Raw genomic sequence first — 25016 nt, forward strand, 5'->3', positions numbered from 1 at the left:
GAGGGTGATAGAGGGCTGTAAAGATGCGCTCCTCTCAGTGCCTCTGTCGGACTCTAGTCACACATACCGGTGCTGTTCAACATGAATGCTATTCATAATCGATAGTAATTCCTTCTGCACGGCTCGTTTATTTCGTGCATTTTTTTTTATATTTACATTTAATTTAATTTATGATGCTTCAGGGCGTGGATTTAAATCGCTGCATGGTCGCGGGCGCAGTGCAGTTCCGTTTGTTTTTATTGTTATGTTTTTGTTGTTTACATCTCTCTTTAAGATGCACTGCACATGGCGGCGACATGCAGACGGGTGAGTCTTATTGTATTAGAGTCACCATAAAATAATACCGGTATTGTGTTGCTTTGATTCTACAGTGGAATTGAAGATGCTGCGCGCTGGAACACGTTCTCTGGAAATTGTGTCAGATTTATTATTTATTGATCACGTGATTGATTTATTGTACTATTAGATGAACGTTGGCATGGAGACTCATATCGCATCCATGACAACCCGCAGCACTTTATCACTTATCCAGAGTGGATCAGCCCAGCCAGACACAAAAGATCTCATATGGCCACTAAGGTAATGTCGAATGTATGTAGTTTAGAGAATAGTAGGCTATTGCAACAATGTAGGTTAGGCTAATTGTGCTTATATTTGCAAACTCCACATTTGCAAACTTAATTTGTCATCAAATGGCTTGTTCATATGGGGAACAAACCTATAATACCATTTTGCTTTTCTAATCCAATACAGTAATATACCAGTGAAAAGTTGAACTGTTTTTTAAAATAAAAGTCTTTGCTATATTGCTCCAGCACTAGAGCTGCATGAACTCCATAGCTCCATAGTAAAAATCTGGTGGTCACGTTATCAAGAATGATTTGAGAATGATTGAAAGAGAATCTTGTATTTATATGGAAGCCAGACTTTTAGACCCCATTGTATGTATAATACTTATTATAAACCACCTGCCTCATTCATAATCTTTTTACCTAAGTATGTATCACCAAATTTGCATAATGGAAATTATTGGGTAATTCTAGATAACCTGATTGATTTCCCTTTCCCAGCATCCGTCTGAGGCAGAGGTCAAGATAACTGCGGGAGGAGAAGATCTGATTCTACAACTCCAGAGAAATGAGTGAGTTTGTGCGTGTAGTCTTATAAATAACCATCTCCATTCAGTTTCATCCCCTGCCGTCCAGCTTTACTCCACTGTAGCCATATATCACTTACCAACTGGCGGTGTCGTGATATATGAAATTCTGTTTATAGCGCTGCACCAAAAATACACATCTATGTGGTTTCCCTTTTCATTTTGGCACAAGCATATGTACATCTGTTGATGGAGAGCGTTTGCACCGCACGAGCATTAAACCATATGGGAATGACATTTGATACTCCTGCTCCAGGACACAGGAAGCGGAGTGTGTCACATGGTTTAGTTTCTGCCCCTGGAGTGCATTGCCATTAGGGGATAAGTGCACAAGATAACAGGTTGACGACCGAATAAAGGTTGATTATTTCTGAGCTGTATCATTGGCATTAAGTGGCTAGTGACAGGACTTTAAAAGACATCCTGCTTTGCTGTCTTGTGGCAAGGATTGTGTTGGATGCCTCAGGAAAAACCACGGTGCAACCAGCACAATCCTCTCCTGGAGCCGGTTACACCAGCTGTGTGCTTATAAAAATAAACGGGTTTTCGCAGTCATGCCATAGAAGAACCTTTTGGTGAACTGTTCTTAAAAGAAGACCATTGCTTTCCTAGAGTGAAGAGCATTTTAATAATCTGAAGAGCCACCAATGCCAATAAAGAACCGTTATTCTTAAGAGTGTTAACTGAATTTCACATATTTGAAGGTTGCTATTGGATCATTGAGTGTCACCATCGTATGAACAAAGAGAACAAATGGTGCAACTGAATAAAGTACAGAGTTAGTTAAAAAATAGCTAGTTACTAAGCCTCTAGTGCCGACTATACAATCCAATTTAAAGGATTAGTTCAACCAAAATTTTTAATGATCCCATAATTTACTCACCCTCCAGCCATATAGGTTTACATGACTTTCTTCTTTCAGCCAAACACAATCTGAGTTATATTAAATATCCTGGCTCTTCCGAGCTTTATAATGGGAGTGAATAATAACTGAGATTTAAATATGGATATTTTTCTTACAAAAATGATCGATGATGGATGGGTGGAGCCAGGATATTTTTTAATATAACTCCGATTGTGTTTGGATGAAAGATATAAGTCATATACACCTAGGATGGCTTGAGGTAATTCATGGGATAATTACAATTTTTAGGTGAACTATACCTTTAAGAACTTACGAATGGCTGGTGCAACCCTACCCTGGTCTAATTGGTGTCACATTAGTGAAGGTCCTATCTGGAAATCAGAGCAGATGGAATAGCCATAGGCTACCAACTGAAGATCCATCCAGAGCACTACTCCATGTTGTCTGACAGAGAGAACTCTAGGAACGGCACCCTGCTGGTCATTTGTCACAGATGCTATTGGTGTGATGAAAACAATCAGCACCGTTTCTCAAGCATTGTGTCAGTTTGTTTTTGGGAAGTGTGCGGTTTAGCATTTTGTAATTTTCACAAAAATGATTGAGCAACATCCTTATTCGGAGTCGGAGAGACACTTTACTGGATTTCAATCTAACGTAATGTCAAACTAACAGAGGTCATGGTGACTGACCAATAGCAGTGTTTTGAAGAGTAGCATCAATAGTTAATGGCCATACAAAGTAATATTTTATCAGTTCTGTTGTGTGGGTGTGAGGTACTTCGGAAATATAGAATCAACTGGAAATTCAGCATTTGCAATGCCACCACTCTTAAAAATAAAGGTCCTTTATTCAATTTGGCATTGATGGTTCCATGAAGAACTTTTACATCAATGGAACCTTTACATTGCACAAAAGATTCTTTATAGTGGAAAAATATTCTTTAGATTAAATTAAATGTTCTTCACACTAAGAAAAAGTGCTTATTCTATGGCATCGCTGCAAGAACACCCTTTTGAAACCTTTATTGTCAAGAGTATATTCAGTATTCGAGTAGCAGTGAAATGAGATTTCTCTTTTTGCGGCCCCAGTGTCTCGGCAGCACTATTTTAGTATGTCTGGGGTTTGAGCAACATTTTCTTTCATGTGGACTGTTTATCGATTAAGGCTTTTGCAAAATTAATGCAGGGTCAGCTATAACTCACTCATTCCTGCATTTATGTCTGAGCAATGAATATTAATACAAGCTGGGTTTAATTGCCTTTATAATAATTTCAATATTTGTGCGACGAGATAAAAGCAAGGGAAATGGTTTTAAAGATATCCATCTCAGTTCAAAGGCTCGGGTTAATACTAATTGAGGTCAAGTGTAGTCATTAATAATTTTTTCTGTCTTTCTCGTTATTTCTCCCTCTCGTTACACTTTTAACCTCCGTCTACACCCCATGGGTCACCCAGTGGGAAAAGTCCATGCTAATTAGGTTTCTTGACAGATGATTTTGACAGGCATATTTTGCCAGAAATTTCCGCTCGTCTCACAACTGCCACTGCGCACTCATTTATAATCTTTTACATGTTGAAGTGATAAATCTTAACAGTTAAAGCCAGTTATTGACTTTTTTATGTTTATGTGCATATTATATTACTCATCATATCATCATATCTGTATTTTACAAATAACACTTTAAATACAGAAGCACTGCAAAGACAGCATTTGTTTTAAACTTGCATAACGAGCAGAATGTCATAGAAAGAGAAACCTAAAGCAACAGTGTTTTAATATTATTTACTATTATAGTATTTATTAATATTTAGAATTTGCTTTTATTTTTATGTTTTTATTTTTCATTTTAGTTTAACCCAGCCAGAAGTTGAACAGCCTATCACACAGAATTCAATTGTCACTTGTGTGTAAACCACATTTAGCCACAATCTTGAAACATGCTCCATAATGTAGGTTATAACTTCTTATAATTATTATTATTCAATTACTAATGCTGATACACTGTCAGAAGAAAAGGTACAAAAGCTGTCACTAGGGCAATACCTTTTCAAGAGGAACAAAAGTGTACCTTTTGAAAAGGTACCTCTCCAGTGACAGCTTCTTTTTGTACCTTTTTTCTCAGAGCGTATATAATGGTCTCCACAAGGTTCTTAGCTTATTAAGGATTATGTAGCTGTAGTATGTTTGATTTCAGGGGAATAGCTGGCTGTCAGTGATGTAAATGATAAAGATTTTCTGCTTTTCACGTTCTTGTTGAGTTGTACTTCTCCTTCACCCTGTTTAAAACTGAGAGCTCATGCATAGAATTTCAAAAAGCAGCTGTGAGTCTCTAGGCATCTGTAGTCAGTGGCCGTCTTCCAGGATAGATCCATCACAGTCTGAAGGAGAAAGCTTGTGTGTGTGTGTTGCCGTAGACTCCGGGCTTTTATCCTAATGAATGTTTGCCCTCATGGACCCGGAGGAGGGGAATGGGATTAAGATCCAGGCAGGGCACTGCTGATTCAGGTCTTCTGAGGCTGTTGAGACAGGGGGTTTGTGACTCGGGTGTCAGGGGACGGTTTGGGGAGATATCATTTAGGGTTTTCAGAAGTAGCTGTGAACCCCACAACCCAACTGATTCTCTTGAGTCCTCATTCTCTTTTTGCACTCATATGCATTATAATGATTCTTGACAGACTCAAGACTATGTCTGCTGACCTGTCGGTGAAGCTTCTTTTACTCTATCCCTCCTTTTTTTTCGTCCAATTTCTCTCTCCGGAGGGCTAACAGATCTCAGAGGAAACATTAGTCGATGGTCTGAGTCTGACGCCACGTCCTCCCTAATATTTTCATTCACAATGTTGGCTTATGTCATCAGAATGATACATAACCAGGGGATTTACATTATAGGTCACTAGTGGTGATTAATTTGAAGTCAACATGAAATGTCATTCACAACCATTTTACTTCTGTAATTTGACATATTTTTTAATGAAATGGAAATGATTTAGAGCAGGACTTGATTTTATCCATCTGGAGTTAATTGGATCATAAAAAGTGTGTGTTAGGTAAAAATTGGACTGTGCATTAACCCTGTAAAAACAGTATTGAACCTTTAGACAAATTTGTTGTTGTTGTTGTTGTTGTTATTGTTGATGAGTATTATTTTTGATACATCAGGCTTTTGTTGCTCATATAGTATGTCATAGGAGAATATGGAGCTCATACTCGAGAAAAACAAAAACATCTCAGTTTTAATCAGAGGCCCAAACTGAGCAAAAATATGCAATTTGGTGAAGATGTTATTTATATGGTCGAAAAGTAAGAAGAAATTCTGTCAGGTCTGTCAAAATCTTTCAAAAAATATAAAAAGCCTTTTTTAACTACGTGTGTACCATGTATGTCACGTGACAATCTTACCTATACCCTTCTCCTTTGTAGACCGCAACGTTCACAAATGAGAAGGTTTTGGGCACAGCCAAAACAAGGAACGATGAACATACATGTGAACAACGTAACGAAAATAAAACACAAACAGTTTCTCCAACAAAATGTCTCAAACCAAAAGCTCTCTCAATATCCAGCCTCTTTTAAGATAAAGGTTCTCAAATGCTCTAAAAGGCTTTCAATCGCAAAGCTAAGACAAAGTTCATGTCGCAAAACAAAGGCTCTCTCAATACAAAGTTCTCTAACACACTGGCAGCAGCATGGTTCTTAAATATCCGCTTCACCAGGTGTCACTCATCATGCTGATGAAGATCCCGCCTCCCAAGGCGCGGCCACTCATCTTGTGAGTTTAGACTGACAAGCCAGATAGCCAATCAGCAACAACCTAAGAAAATGAAAGTAAGAGAAACAAACAGGACGGGAAAAAACATAATACAACACACACACCATACTATAAACGTCCTTACGGACGTAACAAATTGCTAAAACGGTATACACAGACAACAGGCATGTATTAGATTGTGTGCAACAGTTTTTTTTTCAGCAAAATGTTTATAATGTTGATCATTTAGAGGCCTTAGAAATTTAATTTGAGTATCAAATATGATACAGTAGGCTAAGTAAATAGGGTCAATAATGATTTTATGTGCTTATGTGTGCCGTCTGCATTCTGTTGCTTTTGTTTATTTTCTTATTCATGCATTGGCTTGTTTGACTTTCATATGACCCCTCTGGGAGGCTGACGGGCTGTCGGGCTGTCAGTCAGAGGGCAGACCGTTCAGACAGGCTTTTAGGCTCTGATACTCTCTGAAACAGAGCAATAAAAGCCCCTCCATTACGGCAATGGCCGAGGCAATGCCCCCAATTACATCATCCTCCCCTCCAGCCTGTCTCCTCTTCTCTTTTTGCCCTTTCCAATCATTCTCTGTCCTTATTTCATCTTTCTCTCTCCCTCCTCCATCTAGAGTGATGTCATTTGATATGAGGAGAAAATGCAGGCCGCTGACCCTTGAGACGCAGCTCGTCTGTACTGAAATGAGCTCTTTGTTTCTGCTGCACACACAGCTCTTCATCACTGCATCTGTCGGGCCTCGTGCCAAAGCTTTTAGTGCTCTGTGTGGGTATTTTGCATCTTTGTGGGGTAATTTATCAAATTATTTTCCCTTATAATACAGAGGGAAGAAGAAAGAAAGATTATTTATTAACATTATAAATGTGAAGTTAGGGAACAAAATGCTACATTGCATACAATCGTGTTTCAATCCATTTTCACCAAAAGTTTGCCTCGTTGGTTTTCCAGAACCATTTTTTTCTGAGGGCTTTTATTATTCTGAGCCTGGGATTTGACCCTGTAAACCCTGACATATGAAATAATAGCCCAAAAACCTTTGTTGAGTATCATATTTGATACATCAGGCTTTTATGACTAGTAGGATATAGGAGAATACTGTATGTCGCTCCACTTAAACGTCTCAAACTTATCAAAAATATACAATTTGATGCAGTTGCTTGTATGGCCAAAAAGTCATTCTTAATTTCGATGAGATTCTTATAAAAGTATAGCAGACTACTTAACAACATAAATATAAGTTGTTGCGTTATATCTTCCAATTATATGTCTGATAAGATGAAATTTAAATGCTTTGTTTTTTAATCAAAGCTATGTAGTTTTTATTGTGGGGGAAAAACTTATTATGCAAAGCATTTCAATGATTGAGAGATGTACAAAATAAACAATCCTCAATAGCCTGATGTATCGATACTCACATAAAAATAAAAATAAATGTAACCTCTTATATTGGCACCCTTATATTAACCCATTTTTAACCCCTTATATAGACCACAGCCATTACATATTTAAAATAGTAAACCTAAACTAATCCTGACAAACTATATATAATTTGAAAGCTTACAATTTCTAGTTTACATATTTGGTGACTGATTTTCTAAATAAATTACAGAGGATTTGTCAATTTGCAACAAGAATATTTTCATACTCCTAAGGCGTGTTCAGACCTTTATTTTGAAATCATGAAAGAATGGTAGAAACCTCAGTTTGTGTTCATGCCAAGAGTTCAAAAGATAGCATCCATTCAATTGTTTTAGAAAAAAAGGTCTAAAAATGTTTTAAATATAAAGAAAAAAATAATAGCTTCACCATTTGTGATGTGGCAGCGAGCTATAATGCACATAGGCCTACGTGCTCTATTTGTGTTTCTTAGAGGTTGAATTAATTTCAAAATCTGCCAAACTTCCAATACTACTTCTGAATAGGATGTCTACTTCATAAATTGTATGAAAATTGTAAAAATAATGGTTCAGATCACTCAAACAACATATGGAAATGGAGGCGCCCTTATATGGGCAGTAATGTCCACTAGTGGAGAAGTGTGGTACTGCGCCCAAACAAAATCTCACTGAAAGCTTCTTTTTTGAGATATCAACCTAAAATTTGAAACACAACTTGTTCAGATTTTTGCCGTTTTAGAGTCCACCAGGTTTTGAAAATACATATTTTATATAAAATATGAATAATTAATTTTTTAACATTGTACATTTTCATAAGCGCAAACTTCTATAACTTTTTTTCTGTTTAACGGTCAGTTCTTAATTTATTTCACTTCTACAAAAATCTGTCTTCTTAAAAACAAGACCAATCTTACATCTATATTCCAAAGCATTCTTGAATTACAACCATTTAAATTCGGAATGTGCATTTTCATGTCTATTAAAAAAAAGGGGGGTGCTTGATTAATGATGGATAATCAAGCAAGCCTAAGTTGTTTTAGTCCAGTAAGTGTTCATCTTGAAATATTACTGACATTATAAACGTTATTATTATGGTTACTTTATAAAAATCTGTAAATATTTCATAGCATAAAAACAATATGTTAAATAATCCCATTTTCATAGGGACAAATTATATATTTTTGTTTAAGAGAAAGTGAAATGCAATATAATTTGGGGTACGAAATACTAATGAGCGTTCACGACCATTGGCAAGTTAGGAGAAACGTTATTCACTGACTCCTTGGTTAGCTAGTTTGGACCACAATCAAAATCTCTGCATGGTCTATTTTTGCCAGCTTTTGTTTTATAGGTGTCTTTCCGTAAGTGTTTGTAATCGTGTAGCTAAAACAACTGCCACAACGCCACTTAAAATTTTTGTTAATCGCCCACCTAGTATGTGCAACATCCTTTCTGTCAGTAAAATAAAACCTATTTCTGTCTCACTCACTCAATTTTTCCAGAGCCTAAGGGACTACAGTATGTATAGCGTCATGCACAGCCAGAGTCAGTTTATTGTTAATTTATGAGTCTTCTGGTTGGCCCAGTGGCTGCTTGTGGCTGGGTTTAATATAGCAACACATTTTGGGTCATTGGGTGGCGGTGTGGCAGATTCAGTGCGGGCCTTGTTTCAGTTCCCTCTGACTGCTCGGCAGATTGGATCAACAGGCATGAATTGTTTGAGAGTGTGTCAGATACACTCAAGAACCCCCTGGCCTACTGCCCCCAATTCTGTCCTGGCTGCCTTTCCACCCTCTTGGACTGTATCTGGAAGAGAAATGGCCTTGCTGGTGTTCGCTGTGACATGATAAGTCTGACATGGCATATTGTACACCTTCATCATTTGTCTGTCAAACACTGAGTGTGCCTCCAGTAAATGTCATGTCTTTAATAGCCTTTGTCTGTTTAAAAGAGTGGAAATGGGATTTAAACTGTTAAAATGTATGTTGATGCTACTAAATATGCTCAAATGACCTTAAAGGACCCTGTGTGCTAGTATTTATACTTGTAGCATGTATTTATTTTAAAGGCCCTACATATATCAGAATGCCCGTATGACCGGTATGTCTCCGAGGGGCTCTTTGCACTCGCGTCCATGACACTTTTTCTCCCTGGCAGAGATCCAGGGTCCTGCAGGGCCAGTGCAGACTTGTAGCCTGCGTGGGGGTGATGGAGGTCGCAGCCCAGTAGGTCTGGACTGTGTCCAGAGCAAGTGTTGTTGGGCCCACTAACTAAAACAAAGAGAGACAGACGCTTTAGATTTATGTGTTTGTGTGTGTGTGTGTGTGTGTGTGTGTGTGTGTGTGTGTGTGTGTGTGTGTGTGTGTGTGTGTGTGTGTGTGTGTGTGTGTGTGTGTGTGTGTGTGTGTGTGTGTGTGTGTGTGTGTGTAAAAGAGTAGTGGTAGCAGACTGTTTCAGTTCCCATTTTTAACTGAATGGTGAATGATTTTATAGGTGTTCACAATGCATCACTTTATTTTTTTAATATAAAGGCTAAAAAAAGGTGTTACAAACACACTAATGGAACATACGCACTGATAGAAATGATCAAAATTCTCATTTGAAAATAACGACTTCGAATTGCTTTGTGCGTGTCGCGGTTGCAGGTACGGAGAGTTGAAGCGTGGATCTATTTGCAAAGAAGATATTAAATGAAAACAAAAACTCAAACACTAAACCTGCAGGAATAGAGCAAACAAAAATGAGAAAAGACAAATAAATTAACCAAACGGGGGGTAAAATACTAATGCTGCATTAATTGTGAAATGATAACACAGAGCTGCTCACTCACATCCAATTATGCATTTCTATGGCAAGACTATCTGACAAAAATGAATCTGCCGCGGTCATGTTGTACAGCGGTCACGTGGTACAAGTCGGAGCTCCCCAAAAATGACAAGTTATGAATTCTACAAGGACATGAAGGCTCTTTAAAGTTGGAATCTCATAATTACGACACTTACATCTAATCATTTAGCACACACTTTTAACGGGTGAGGATAATCAATTAACAAATGAGTATGACAACTAAACACAATGAAACTAAACTGAAAGAACCAAAACAACACAGACAATACTTGACAATACAAAATATAATTTAAATAATTTGATTGACAGAACATTTCTTGTTTGTCTTATTTTTTTATTATTATTTTTTTTAAATGTGTCTAGATTGTAAATAAATTACATTTATTTACACATATTTATTGTTTAACATATTTACTCTGCTGAGATGCTGAGAAGGAAAGTATTTATATTTTGCTTTGTTAAACCCATAAACCAGAATATAAATATGTATGGGTTGTAGTATTATTCATTTTTAAGTGCCTTTAATGATATTTATTTATTTTAATAAAGCACACCGCAGAATAAAGCAGAATAAAGCAGCAAACAACAATAGTTAACATGAACTAACAATGAAAATACTTCTAAAGCATTTATTAATCTTAGTTAATGTTAATTTTAACATTATCTAATACATTATTAAAAAGTATTACATGTAGGAACTGTTAACATTATTTATTGGACCTGAGCTAACATGAACTAACAATGACCAGCTGTATTTTAATTAATTAACGTTTGCAAAAAAATAATAAATTATGTAACAAATGAATTGCTCATTTTAGTTAAGTTTTAGTTGCATGCATTAACTAATGATAATTAATGGGACAATATAAAGTGTATCCACTTCATGTTATCCAATATCCAGTATCATGCTATAGGAACACATTTGTTGCTGGTGTCTGTGAAGTGGTAGTCGTGCTTTTTTAATAAGGATGTGGAGGAAACATATGTATGACACTGTACTTTGTATTTATAGTATATACGTAAGCTGTAGCTACGAAAAGATTTGAGTGTGATGCAGTCTTTGTGAAAGTCGTTTGTTAGACCAGCACTAAGTTTAGCACTTAGTGGTCTTGTTTCAACCTTTAAGGAGAAAGAGTTCTCACGCTGTAAGCACACTTACTGTGGATCTCTGATTCTCAAAGCATTCAGACACTTTAGATGAATCTTTAATGAGCTCAAGGTCATTGAGGTCTGCCATTTTCTGCACAGAAATCCTTTGAAATACTCAATATAACCAGTAAGGCCTCTTGGTTTCTCCTCTCCCAATAACCTAATATATGTAATAAGTACCAAATCCTGATTCATGTTTGACCCCAGAGAAGGAATGGAAACAAGTTTGAAGTGTTTATGTTATTTCTTTGTGGAAGTGATAGAAGCTGTCTGGTTACCAGCTGTGCATATTAAATGTATAGCTGAATTATTTTGTCTTTTTGTGTGTGTTCTTCTCTAAGGGAGCTGTTCTCCTCTGAATATCAGGAGGTATGGTATGATCCAAATGGAAACCGTCAGTTTTCCAGGCCTTCCAACAGGGTGAGTTTAAGAGCCATTCCAGGATAGCATGTGAATAGTTCATATTGTCATAGTAATCTTATGATAAACTATAGTTGTCATATATACTATATACAGACAGGGGTTGGACAATGAAACTGAAATACCTGGTTTTAGACCCCACAATTTATTAGCATAGTGTAGGGCCACTTTTTTGCAGCCAATAAAGCATCAGTTAATCTAGGGAATGAGAGATACAAGTCCTTCACAATGACAAGAGCGATTTGAGCCATTCCTCTTTCCTGACAGTGGCTAGATCACAATGTGATGCTATTGGAGGAAAACATTTTCTGACTCGCTCCTCCAAAACACCCCAAAGTGGCTCAAAAATATTTAGATCTGGTGACTGTGCAGGCCATGGGAGATTCTCAACTTCACTTTCATGTTCATCAAATTACTTATACACAGCACCCCCTTCAGGGTACAATATTTGAACCATTGTGTGCACATGATCCACCAGAATGGTTCGGTAGTCCTTGGCAGTGACGTGCCATCAAGCACAAGTAGTGGGCCTAGGGAATGCCATGATATTGAAGCCCAAACCATCAGTGATCCGCCCCGTGCTTCTCTGGGAACGCAGCAGTCCGGGTGTTAAGCTTCTTTCGGTCTTCTCCACACCGTAACTCTCTCGGCTGTGGGAAAGACAGTGAAGGTGGACTCATTAGAGATCATACTTGTCTCACATTGTCCACAGCCCAATATTTCCTCTGCTGGCACCATTGGAATTGACGCTTGGCCTTGGCATGAGTGACCAAAGGTTTGGCTATAGCAGCCCGACCATGAATATTGACCCCGTGGAGCTCCTGACGAACAGTTTTGGTGGGAACAGGAAAGTCGAGGTTCACATTTATTTCTGCAGTGATGGTTTTATGTTTTTTGGACACAATTCGGGTTAGTACCCAGACATCCCTTTCAGCCGGCTTCCTCTTGCGTCAACAGTCACTCCTGTTGGATGTGGTTCGTTCTACTTGGTGCCGGTGGTATGCCGACATTACGCTGGATAACATTGCTCTCGATACACCACAGGGATTTTCTGTCCTGGTCACAGATGAGCCAGCGAGACGCGCTCCAACAATTTGTCCTCTTTGTACTCATATGTCTCCTATTATGTTATGTGAATTGCAATATTTTATGTGCAACTGTGATATTGCTCTGCTAATTCAACCTTCACACTCTGCTCTTACTGATGGAATGTAAAATGAGTGAAGATTGGCCATCAGGCCAGTGAGTTACTTATATAGTATATAGTACTTCAAAACCTCATTTACTCTAATGTTATACTTACAGTATGTTATGTTATCTTGGTTTCAGGATCACTGTTATTATCATGGGTCAGTCAAGGGGATCCAGGGGTCTAGTCTCGTCATCAGCACCTGTGCTGGATTCAGGTAACAACCACAGCAGATCTGCATGTGTATTGTGTGAAAAAGTATCTTTATTTAATTATGTTTTTATTTTGCATGTTCAATGGATCTTTAATTTAGAGGATTGTAATGTAATGCTTGTACTGTAACTACACAACTCTTTTATTGGATGAGCCACATGTAAATGCACAGTACTTCACTTATTTTATTATAATTTTATATTGACAACAGGGATGCAATCATTGGATGTGGGAAGTTTGAAAAGTTTTTTTTTTGCAATTCATTTTGGTGCCACTAGTGGTTCTGAAATGACACTCTCCACCTTAAACCAAGGTACAATCATAACCCATGGCATCTTGTGAGCTATAGCTTAATTTTATTATTAATTCATGATATTTTTCTGAACGAAAAGAGTTTTCTAAAAAAATATTTCATTTTATTCTTTAGTTCATCAAATTTAAATTTTATAGTGTTATTATTATCATGCAAAACTGTCTTTTATGGTACTTAGTAATAGTGACTTTCAGTAGTGATATGACTTTGCATCATGAGAACTTGTCTTTGTTGCGCAAAAGTTCCAGTTTATTAGCACGGGAAGTGAGTTCAGCGAGTTCATTGCAGCAGCGCGGCCGGGTCTCTGGGTTTCTGAGTGGGCCGAGGCTAGATGTATAGAGTCCTGCTGAGCTCCAGCTCGTTCAGAGACTCCATTTCCTGTCTGAACAGACACACATTGATTGATATCCAAAAAAATCGATGAGCCAGCACAGCTTGAGTGAGTTGGGTTTGATTGGAGATGAGAAAAACTTGAGAATTTTATAGAGTATACACACGTCCTTCCAGATGCATTTCCCAGCTGCGGTGTACGATTCCACTAAATGAGCACCATGAAAACATTTTGTCTAGAGTTTTATGTATCATATAACAGATGTGTTAGCATATCTTTAGTTGCCATTCAAGAACTCTTGTCAATGTCATTGAGTATTCTTTATCTTTGCAGGATGCCTGTTCCTACAGAAAGTTGCAACTTTCACCATTCATAGACAGTAAACGTTCACATAATATTGCCATGCAACTGTAAGTTTGTTAGTTCGTCATAATATTTGGTTTGAGTTATTTTTGTGCCTTGCATATTGTTGTCCATTTCTGCAGTGGAAGTCATTGATAGTTGGGCGTCCCTGTACATCTGTGAAGTGTTGTGTGTGTAACTAGGTTGGTGTTTGGAGAATACTTGGATATCCAGGAAGCAAGGAAATCTGTTTTTGCTTAAATTAACCAGTTCAGCATAAACACAAGTTGGCTATCAATTCCGTTTTATTCCCTTTTTTCTTCCACCCTCCCATCCGGGATAAAGATCATTTTGTGTGGTGAAGCTGCTTCCCGTGCAAAACCCTTCTGAGAGGTTTCCATCCTGTAGGCCTGTTTAAATGTCCATGACTCTGATTTTCCACTTGATCATTGAAATTTAAAGTTTCTTGTGATTGACATGTTGTCTTCTCAATCCCCAGGGGCATGATAACAGTCAATACCAGCGTGAGCTACATGATCGAACCGCTAGCTAACCAAACACACTCTCAGGGACATGCCGTATACAACGCTCAGAGCCTGAAACTGCCAGCGGGCACCTGCGGACACCACCATGGAGACGGGAATCACACGGAAAGCCTCCAAGAGCTGATTGATGTCATGGCAAAGCCTCAGCAGACCAATAGGGTGAGATCATGGTATTTGTTGTGCAAGAACATTTCACCCAAAGTCAAACTAGAGATCCTCTCGGATCAGTGTACGTTTAATTTGAAGAAGCTCATTGTCTAACTTTTTGTTGCTTCACCATCAAAAAAGTTCCAACAGCACTTGGTGTGAATATGGTACATGTTGGTGCCCATGGTGTTTTTTTAAAGCATTGAAGGCACATTTCCTATGTTTTTTGTTGTGAACCTAGCATGAATCGTAGCTAGTTTTATAAACCATAAATATAGGTGTACCCCTTAAAATGATGAATTTGGCCTGTACCACCTCAGAGGTCCTGACCTGAATTTAAATCCTGAGTTTATTCCCATGTACATTTTTGAATCGGCCTATATTTCAAAATATACAAAAATGTTTTTTAAAAAATATTTGATAAAAAATATATCTTTTTCAGAGAGTTTTTATCTACCTATATTTTCCCATATATATTATTTGGCCGTGTGTAATGTGTATATTACATTTTTAATGTATTCCAAAATTGGAATTTCATATAATTGGCCTTTGAAGTACATTTTGAAATATGTTTGACTTTTTAAGGTTTAAATTAAGTATTTTTTCCTAAAAAAATTTTTTTCTGTATTTGTTTAATGTTTCTAGCTAGAAATGTACAAATAATCACGCTTTTTACTGTTTTTAGACCCCGATTTTGATATAGGCTAAGTGTTGCAAAACCTTATTAAAATGAATGTAAAATAAAACAGCCCGTATTAAAATATAGTACAACCTCCTAAAGTTGTCAGTGAACGTCTCCTGAAGGTTATGCACCTCCTTTCGACAATTTGTTGAAAAAGAAAGAAAAAAAAATAGCAATTTTTTTAGGAGTTCAGGCTCTATTTTGTACCCTATTCATGGAAAGTACCAGATAATAAAACTTGTTATTTAAATAAATGCGAAGAGCTGACTAAAGTGGTACTAAACTAAGGACACATTGTACTTTGCGTTTGTATGCATGAATAGAGTGTCTGTCCCTGACTGAAGACACAGGATGTCTCAATTAGTGTCTCACAGCATTTATATTCATAAACTCAGGTTTTGAAGCAGTGACTCAGCACTTCTTCTGTAGTATATCAAATTAGCCTATGCTTAGCCATATCTTATCTATCTCTTCCTGCAGAAAAGAAGGGATGTGAGCAGTAGCATGAAATACGTGGAGCTGATGGTGGTGGCCGACCATGCAGAGGTAAATTGTCATTTCTAATCACCACCTACATGACACAACGGTCATTTCAGCCATCCAAGTCAAAGATACATCCTAATCGTGTGTCTTTTTCAGTTTGTGAATCACGGTCGGGACTTTGAAAGGACCAAAATGACGCTGATTGAAGCAGCTAACTTTGTGGATAAGGTGAGATTGTTGTGAATTGTACCATTAAACACACATTTTTATCACACATCTGGACTCTAATATATTATGTGACTTTATGTTGCCAGTATTATAAAACACTGAACATCCGCGTGGCTCTGATCCGGTTGGAGATCTGGAACGATCAAGACAAGATCAGTGTGAGCGACAACCCCTACAGCACCCTGAGTGCGTTTCTGGCCTGGAGGAGGAAACAGCTGCCACAGCTGCCCAATGACAACGCTCAGCTCGTGACGTCAGTCTCACTGTAGCTCCTCCCACCTAATTAACGCATGAGCAGATAACAATGATCGCTGATAAGGATTTAAAAGGATCATTTTTAAAATGCTGTCATCATTCACTCACCCACTTGACGTTCCGAAACTGAGCAACAAATTTCAGTGGTCAAAAATGGTCCAGTGTCCATTGTCAAGTGTAGCAATTATGGGCTTGACTTTAACACCTGCCAACCCGCCAATTAATGACACAATATTCATTTTTGGATGCAATATGCCTTTAAATGGGCCCTATTTTAACGGCGCAAGTGCACTTATACAGTTTTGCTAGTTTAACGACGGGAAAAATGGTCGGCGTGTCTGGCGCATGGTCTAAAAGGGTTGTCCCTATTCTCTTAATGAGTAATTGGTGTGTTTTGGGCATAATGTGCAATAAACCAATCAGAGTCTCATCTCCCATTCCCTTTAAAAGCGGATTCGCTATTTACATGGTTGTAAAACTTTCTCTAGCGAGGAAACTGATCTGCTCGTGCACAAGGTTAAAACACGCGAGCAGACCATCTACAGGACAAAGTGTACGCGCGTTGTGGACCCGCCTATAGGCGCATATTAGTAAACGCGCTCTTTAAATAACAAAAAATATATATATTGCACCATTAACTTTCAGTTGGTCAATGGTGCAATCTATTTTAGTTGCCTCAAAATAGCAACGCGCCATCAATGCGCCCGAACACACCTCGTTTTCAGACCAGCGCACAGATGGGTGCAAATGCATTTGCTATTTAAACAACGTGGCACAGGACGTGAAAATGATAACTGCGTCAGGCTGAAACTAGCAAAAAACACTTGCCTGGCGCTGCATTGCGTCGTGTGTATGATACGGCCCGCTATGTCTACATCTGTTCAGCTAGCCATTTGGTTGCATTGGTTTGATATGATTCTGCCATATTTTTATTGGTATTTAAACCTTTTTTTTTTGTAGGGGTGTGTCGTTTCATGGCACCATCATTGGTCTTGCACCTCTTAAAGCCATGTGTTCTGAATACCAGTCTGGTGGAGTCAATTCGGTACATTCACCTGCAGTGTCATTCCATTGTGTTTTTATTGCCAATGGTCCCTTTATTGGACTCACTTTTTGTTTTGTCTGCCTCTCTCTGTAGGACCACTCTTACAGTGCTGTGGGGATCGCTGCCACCATGGCTCATGAGATGGGGCATAACTTTGGGATGAGCCATGACAGTCTAGGTTGCTGTCATGCTGCCGAGGATGGAGGCTGTATCATGGCTGCTGCCACAGGGTGAGAACTAAAGAAAAAAATACTGTATAGTTCCAAACCTGCATGAAACCTGAGAGAATTTTCTGAAATAAAACTGTTCTGTAGGGCGCCATTCCCTCGTATATTCAACTCCTGCAATCAGAAGGAGCTGAAGCGCTACCTGAGCTCCGGCGGGGGGAAGTGTCTTTTCAACCCTCCCAACACCAGGCTCATGTACGGGGGCCAGCGCTGCGGGAACGGATACCTGGAGGAAGGAGAAGAGTGTGATTGTGGAGAAGTGGAGGTCAGGAGAGAGTTTCATTGCTTCCTCTGTCTCGTTTTCTCCCACGCTGTTGTCCTGGTTCATCTTTCACGCTCACATTTTCCGTTTCTGTTTCCTTTACTACAAAGGAGTGCTCAAGTCCCTGCTGTAACGCCAACAACTGCACGCTGAAGATTGGTGCTGAGTGTGCACACGGAGTTTGCTGTCATGAGTGCAAGGTGAACCCCTGCCGAACTCATCTCACGCTTTCTCTGTCTCGACCCCCTTTCCTGTGGTGCTGCATCAGAAAAACTGTTTCATTTCATTTACAAAAGTTGCATTTCAATAAATAAATGGGATTTAAAATAATTTTTAGTTTGAGTTTTTAAAATTGGTTATTTTAAAAGGTTAGTTCACCCAAAAATGAAAATTCTGTCATTAATTACTCACCCTAATATCTTTCCAAACCCGTGAGATATTTGAAATGAAAAACTCTTTATGAACTTTTTGAAGCGTCAAAGCGGTAGTCGCATGGACTGTCAATGGAGGGACAGAAAGCTCTCAGATTTCGTTAAAAAGATCTTCATTTGTGTTTCAAAGATGAATAAAAGTCTTACGGGTTTGGAACGGCATGAGGATACGTAAATCATTTTTTCGAATTAAAAAATAATAAATTATTTTTAAGTGTAATTTAATACATGTAAAAAATTTTTTTTAAACCTTTATTAATTCACCTCGACAACTAATACGCTAAAGCTTTTATACTCAAATATCTGCTAAATGTTTTGCTTTCAGTGATCATTCATTTTAAATAATACTATTATTAAAACATAGGCGTGCATTTTAGGATATTTTTTTCTCACAAATGTCCACAGATGAAATTGTCTGGCTCTAGTTTAAATGAACTAATTTATTAATTGATGATCTTTCCAATGGAACTGAATCAACACTGAACTAACTTAACTGAACAATGACACTTTTTTCTTTTAGAGCTGCTGTACACTCTCTGTTTGCATCATTAAATAGTTTTTCTGTAATCACTGTAAAACTGCTTTGAAACAATCTGTATTTCATAAAGCGCTATGTCAATAAAGGTGACTTGACTATTTTAAGAAAAAGCTGATTAAATGAATATAAGTTTGTTCTATCGCACTCTTGAGCAGCTGAAGAGTCCAGGAGAGATGTGCCGTCCACCTTCAGGCTCCTGTGACCTGCCTGAGTACTGTGATGGGAAATCAGAGTCCTGCCCTGCTAACTTCTTCCTGATAGATGGCAACAGCTGTGCGGGCGGCAGTGCCTACTGTTACACTGGCATGTGTCTGACGCTGGAGCAGCAGTGCCTCTCTCTCTGGGGCAAAGGTCTGTCTGCTAAAAGTAACACAATTTAAATGTAACACCATATATCCAAGCATCCAATATTCAGTGAGTCACAGTTTTCACAAAAATATTAAGCAGCACAACTGTTTTCAACAATTCTTGAGCTGCAAATCAGCATATTAGATTGATTTCTGAAGGATCATGTGACACTGAAGACTGGAGTAAAGTCACTGTTTTTACTGTATTTTTGAGCGATGTTGGCTAAGTGTGTTCACATGCCATTTTTTCTTCCATGTTTTCACATTTTCCAGTGGAAATCCACTTGGCGATGTACTGTAGTTTACAGTAGAACAGATACTGCGCTTGGCTGTGATCTCAGTCTCCGAATGTTATGCCATCTGCTCTCTGCAGATATCAGAGAAATCATTCGAGTCCAGCCGAGAGTTTAACATTCACACAACCAGTAACTTGTGACATGAGTAGATGTTTATATTCTATTCTGTTCTGTTTCAGCTGCAAATTTTCTGTCTCTATTTCTTAGATGCTCGTCTTGCTCCTGATCTTTGCTTCACTAGAGTAAATGAAGCAGGTGATTCCTATGGAAACTGTGGAAAAGACCTCATGGGCGCATACAGGAAATGCACTGAAAGGTGAGATTAATTTACTAAAAAACAAAAACAAAAAAAATGTTACACTACCTGTCAAAAGTTTGGAATAATTACGATTTTAAGATTTTAAAGTATCTTATGCTCACCAAGGTGGCATTTATTTGATCAAAAATACAGTAAAAAAAAATAGCAATATTGTGAAATATTATTATAGTTTAAAAGAACTGTTTTCTATTGTAGTATATTTTAAAATGTAATTTATTCCTGTGATGCAAAGCTGAGTTTTCAGCATCATTACTCCAGTCTTCAGTGTCACATGATCCTTCAGAAGTGCTAATATGTGGATTTTTCTAATATGTTGATTTTTCTAATATGTTGATATGTTCAAGTTTTTGCTGCTTAACATATTTGTGGAAACCGTGATACACATTAAGAAAATAATTTCCATTAAAAAAGAAATTAAGGATGCATTGAAATGATCAAAAGTGACAGTAAAGACATTTATAATTCTACATGAATGTCTAAATCAGCATATTAGAATGATTTCTGAAGGATCATGTGACACTGAGGACTGGAGTAATGATGCTGAAAACTCAGCTTTTGTCATTAGAAAACAGTTCTTGTAAATTTGTAATAATATTTCACAATATTACTGTTTTTACTGTATTTGTTATCAAAAGCATGCAGTCTTGGTAAGCATACAAGACTTCTTTGAAAAGCATAAAAAAATAAAAAATTAATTTAAATTATTCCAGTTGAGTGTCACATCATCATTTGAGCCATCCAAAGACTCAAGTGGGCTCTCTGTTTAGGAATGCTAAATGTGGGAAGATTCAGTGCCAAAGCACTTCCAGCAAACCAATAGAATCCAACGCCGTCGCCATAGACACCAACGTCTATAATGGTCAACAGAAGATCCTGTGCAGAGGGACACATGTGTACCAGCAAGGTCAAGATAAGCACAACCAGAATGACACCCTAGACCCGGGCCTGGTTCTGCCAGGGACCAAATGTGGGGAGAATGCGGTAGGTTTTTTCGATTTTCCAATAGGTTTAAGTCACTTTATATCTTTGAGTGTATAGAAGGACCTCTTCTTTCATTTCATTTAACTTCTATCTGAATAGATCTGTTTCGAAGGGGAATGCCGCAATGCGTCCTTCCTGCAAGCAGATGAATGCAATGCCAAATGCCATGGCCATGGGGTAAGTTCATATAGCTTATTTCTGCAGTGAGCTGGCTGAGCTTTATGCATGCATGGCCATTGCAGAGCTACAAGTCTCAGTGTATTTCCTGTTTACATCATTTCCCCCTATGATATCATAAATACTTTCTATAACAGTCAATGAAAAAATCCCAAACTATTTTTGGATGTGCTAAACTTACAGTAGACTTCAATGGTATGATCATTTCCACTAAATGCATTCGCTATTGTGTCGGACTTTATAAGGCATTGTATTATTTTACAATACAGAATGAATATCTGTATAGCGAGTAGGGTTTCAATAATTAGTTTAAAGACCATGGCTGCATACGACAATATGTGACAAAAGGAGTATGTCCGATTTTTAGATAATCTATTTCTTTAGATTGTTTTTCACTGGGAAATAAAATTAAGCAATGGAACAAATGTTAGTTTTTTTGTTGTGTGTTTCCCTGCAGCTTTGCAATAATAACCACAACTGTCATTGTAAGTCGGGTTGGGGACCACCATTTTGTGAGATGACGGGTTCAGGAGGCAGTTTGGACAGTGGGCCTGTGATCGCGCACAGTACGTCAACAGACACCTAATAAACTGAATATTTCATCTAATGTTATCTGTGAAACGTCCTGTTTTAAATGTGTCCTTTTGATGTTTTTATGTTCTTGTCTTATCGTGTGCAGGCAACCTTTCCCTTGTACTGGTTCTCCTTACCCTTTTTTTTCTTCTGGTATCGGCTATCCTTGGCGTCTTTTGGTGCCGTTGCAGACAGAAGCTCCTCCCCAACAAAGACTCCGCCCCTCCTGCTACTCAAACATGCATCAAGTAACTGCTAAATGCAAACACATACAGTGGTCTTCATCTTTTAGGTTGTTCTTGTGTTAGAAATGTTGTTATTTCTCTTTTTGTCAGTGTTCCAGACACCCCTGAGACTAAGAGTCACACGACGGGTCACTCCAACCCAGTGTTCCAGCCAAAGAAACCTCACGCTGATGAACAGGTGTGAAGTTGTTTTGTTGTCAGTGTGTGTTCGCAGTATGTCCATCCAATAGCACGGTTCTGTGCATCAATGGGTTTAGTCTGAACATCAAAAAAACACATGGAACCTAAACCCATCCATATTATTGTTAACCAACTAAAAATATTTAAAAATTAGTTTTCGTTAATTGAAATAAAGCTGAAATAGAATATGAATATTAGCTTAACATCAAAAATGTTAAGTGGAGTTTCAAAACCAGTCTTTCCACGATGACAGCAACTCTCTTATGTCTCTTCGGGCATTCATTTATTAGCAACTGATGTAGAAATACAGAATATCGACTGCACTGTCTAAACGAACGACTTGATTACTTGCAAAAAGTTCGACTGTGGAAAATAAGTGAAACTGATGATTTTTGCAATTGATTTTGACAGAAGATGTATATAAACAACAGTTTGTCCTTCTTCAGGCATGTCCGCAGGCGAGTCCTACAGGTCCATCGAGATCTAGACATTCTATCATTCGACCCACTTTGAAACCACCTCCAGTCCCAGCCTACACTCCACACAAGAAGAGTCTACAGCATTCAGAGCCGTCCCAGCCGTCTCCATCAGTACCCCCCAAAACCAGACCGCTACCACCCAACCGACCCCCTCCACCCCGTCCCATGACCAAACCCTCCCAGACTGCAGAGGTGAGTGTCTTCCTCTCGTCTCGTGATGTGTCCTCCTGAGCAAATGCAGGTCTAATCCAGGGCTTGACATTATTTTCAGCAGTGGATTTCAGCAGTTACTCCTACTAGCCACTTTTATCTAAAAAAATAAACAATACGTGCAATGTAGTGTTGTCAAAAAATATAGATTTTTCTATACATATCGATACTAAAATATCTGAAACGCTTCCAATACTAATTTTCCGCAGAATAGACACACATATTGCATTTAAACAGTCAAATACACTCAAAATAATGTGACAATGCTGGTCTTGGCAAGTATTCATGTAAACACAGTCAGATATGTGTTTTAGGTGGACATAAAAGGTTGAGAAAGTAAACGCATGTGTAACGATATAATGGACCCATGCGACAGGTCCTAAAGTTGCAGCAGCCTAATATACCTGCTATCAAATTATGAGATACTATTAAAAATATCTATATGGAAGTTTTCCCCCATGGTACCGATGTCAAAATTGTGGCCAGTAAAAATGGTGAGTGGCTAGTAACTTTAGAAAACCTCTCGCCACAATGGCTGGTGAGCAAAAAAGTTAATGTCAAGTCCCGGTCTAGTCTGTTCAAGATCCGATAAATAACTGTGTACCGTTTACTGACTGCACATTATAAAATATTTGCTGTGTATCATCCAGACGCTGCCTAAGAATGGCCTGCCAGTGGCACCAGCCATGTTGCAGAAAGGGAAATCCAATCTGAAGCCCCCTACTGGCCACTTCCAAAACGTCAGGTAATCAGAACGAGGAAGTTTTATGCTGTGAAAAGAAACACTGTAATTTTTTAAGTCATAATTAATAACTCATAGTTTTTAGTCACATGACTGGTGCGCTCAATGGTTAAGTGTGTTCTTTATAATGGTTTTCTATGTAAAAACGCTTGAGAAACTGCACATTGCGTTTGTATTCTGCGTGCCTATATGCATCAATAATAAGGTGTGTATTGAATCTTTGGTCTTTTAATATCATGGTCTTACTAGTAAAAACCAAGTGGGCGCTACTAAAAGGGTGTGACGTCACGTGAAAACTATATATTAGAGTAATACTTTATATGATTGTGTTTTAGGTTCCAAAGGGAAGTTTCTGGAAAGAGCTGAGTTGCAGTGACGCTCATTGGAGCGCTACATCGATCAGCTCTGCACCTTTAAGATGTCCTTAAGAGTGACCAATCAAACTGCCGCACTCAAAGTGATGTCTGCCTTATTGACTTGAACACAGAGTTAAGGATACCTATAACTTCAGTGTTTTTCAGGGGGTGCAGTTCCACTACTCCTGTGCCATATGTTACATCCTATTTATTACAGAGACCTCAGAGAAAAGACATAACAAAAAACTATGAAGTATGGCATTATAATCCAACAAGAGCATGGGACATCTGAAAGAATATCTTGCAAGAAGAATATGATTATGAAATGTAGATTTTTGCACGCATTAGTAACATTGTATATTAGAGTGAACTGGAAAATGGGAGCAAATGAGTTTCATCTGTTGCTTTGTCATAGATTTGTCTAGTTGTGAACTAACTTGCACTGTCAGTACAATTTAGTTTAGTACTATGGTTAATCTGTACTCAGGAAACATCCCTGGAAAGGAAAAAAAAACAAGATTGTTTTCATAGCAATAATAGTTCAGAAACTCATATGAACTATATAGCACTGGGCTCTTTTTAGGTTAAATCCTGTGTAGTCATATACACTATTTATAGTGTACTATTTATAGCAAGTAAAAATAACCTGTCTTAAAGGATGTTTGTGATGATGCTGGACAAAAATGACTTCAAATTAAATATGGTGCTTTGATTTTGAATTCTTAAATGAGAGAGAAAAAACCGTTCTACCCTTTTAGATAACGCTTGATTATTATGTTCTATTTAATAAGGGCATTAACCCAGGGAATGTATTGGGTTTAAATAACCTATAAACATGTAAATGCATATCTTACGGTTTTTTTCTTTTCTTTGGTGAGTCATCTGGGAAGAAAATCTCTGGACAATTAATAATAATTTCTCCAAACATGCTTAATGTTTTGGAAAACTATGACCAATGTACTGGATTTCTGTCAGATTTTTCATGTTAGGTAAACTGTTATTTATTCATAGTGTTAAGATTTATAATGCAATGCCTTAATATTTTTTTTTACATGAATTTTATTATATTGATAAATGATTAAAATGATTATGTATTGTGTTGGATGTAATGATAGTTTGATATAGGAAGTCAGAAAAAAGTTACTGTAATTTTATTTTCCTTAATTTCAGTTTCTTTCATAAAAATAAAAAAGTTGCCCTTTATGCAAAATATGATGTAATGCAGTGCCTTCCATGTGATGTCAAGAAATAAATTTCCATAAATTAT

The 25016-nt window shown here is 37.8% G+C and overlaps 1 protein-coding gene across 1 annotated transcript; it reads left to right on the top strand.

The window, feature by feature from the left end:
• adam19b (ADAM metallopeptidase domain 19b) lies at positions 1-25016 on the top strand. Its single transcript, XM_079630918.1, has 23 exons — positions 1-306; positions 467-579; positions 1071-1141; positions 11535-11613; positions 12943-13019; positions 14501-14705; positions 15856-15921; positions 16015-16086; positions 16173-16339; positions 17302-17386; positions 17480-17616; positions 17701-17878; positions 17986-18075; positions 19000-19195; positions 19695-19803; positions 20574-20787; positions 20887-20964; positions 21422-21530; positions 21644-21785; positions 21873-21960; positions 22409-22633; positions 23302-23396; positions 23729-25016. The coding sequence occupies exons 1-23, from the start codon at positions 171-173 to the stop codon at positions 23757-23759; spliced, it is 2763 nt and encodes a 920-aa protein (XP_079487044.1). The 5' UTR covers positions 1-170; the 3' UTR covers positions 23760-25016.

The sequence above is a fragment of the Phoxinus phoxinus genome (genome assembly GCF_949152265.1).
Source record: "Phoxinus phoxinus genome assembly, chromosome: 12".
Lineage (NCBI taxonomy): Eukaryota > Metazoa > Chordata > Actinopteri > Cypriniformes > Leuciscidae > Phoxinus > Phoxinus phoxinus.

What these genes read in the sequence shown, in the direction of transcription:
- adam19b (XM_079630918.1), top strand. Translation starts at nt 171, where the DNA reads ATGATGCTTCAGGGCGTGGATTTAAATCGCTGCATGGTCGCGGGCGCA. An exon ending in CCTCTCTCTCTGGGGCAAAG is followed by an intron (nt 19,196 to 19,694) that starts GTCTGTCTGCTA and finishes TCTATTTCTTAG; the next exon opens with ATGCTCGTCTTGCTCCTGAT. An exon ending in AACCCTCCCAGACTGCAGAG is followed by an intron (nt 22,634 to 23,301) that starts GTGAGTGTCTTC and finishes TGTATCATCCAG; the next exon opens with ACGCTGCCTAAGAATGGCCT.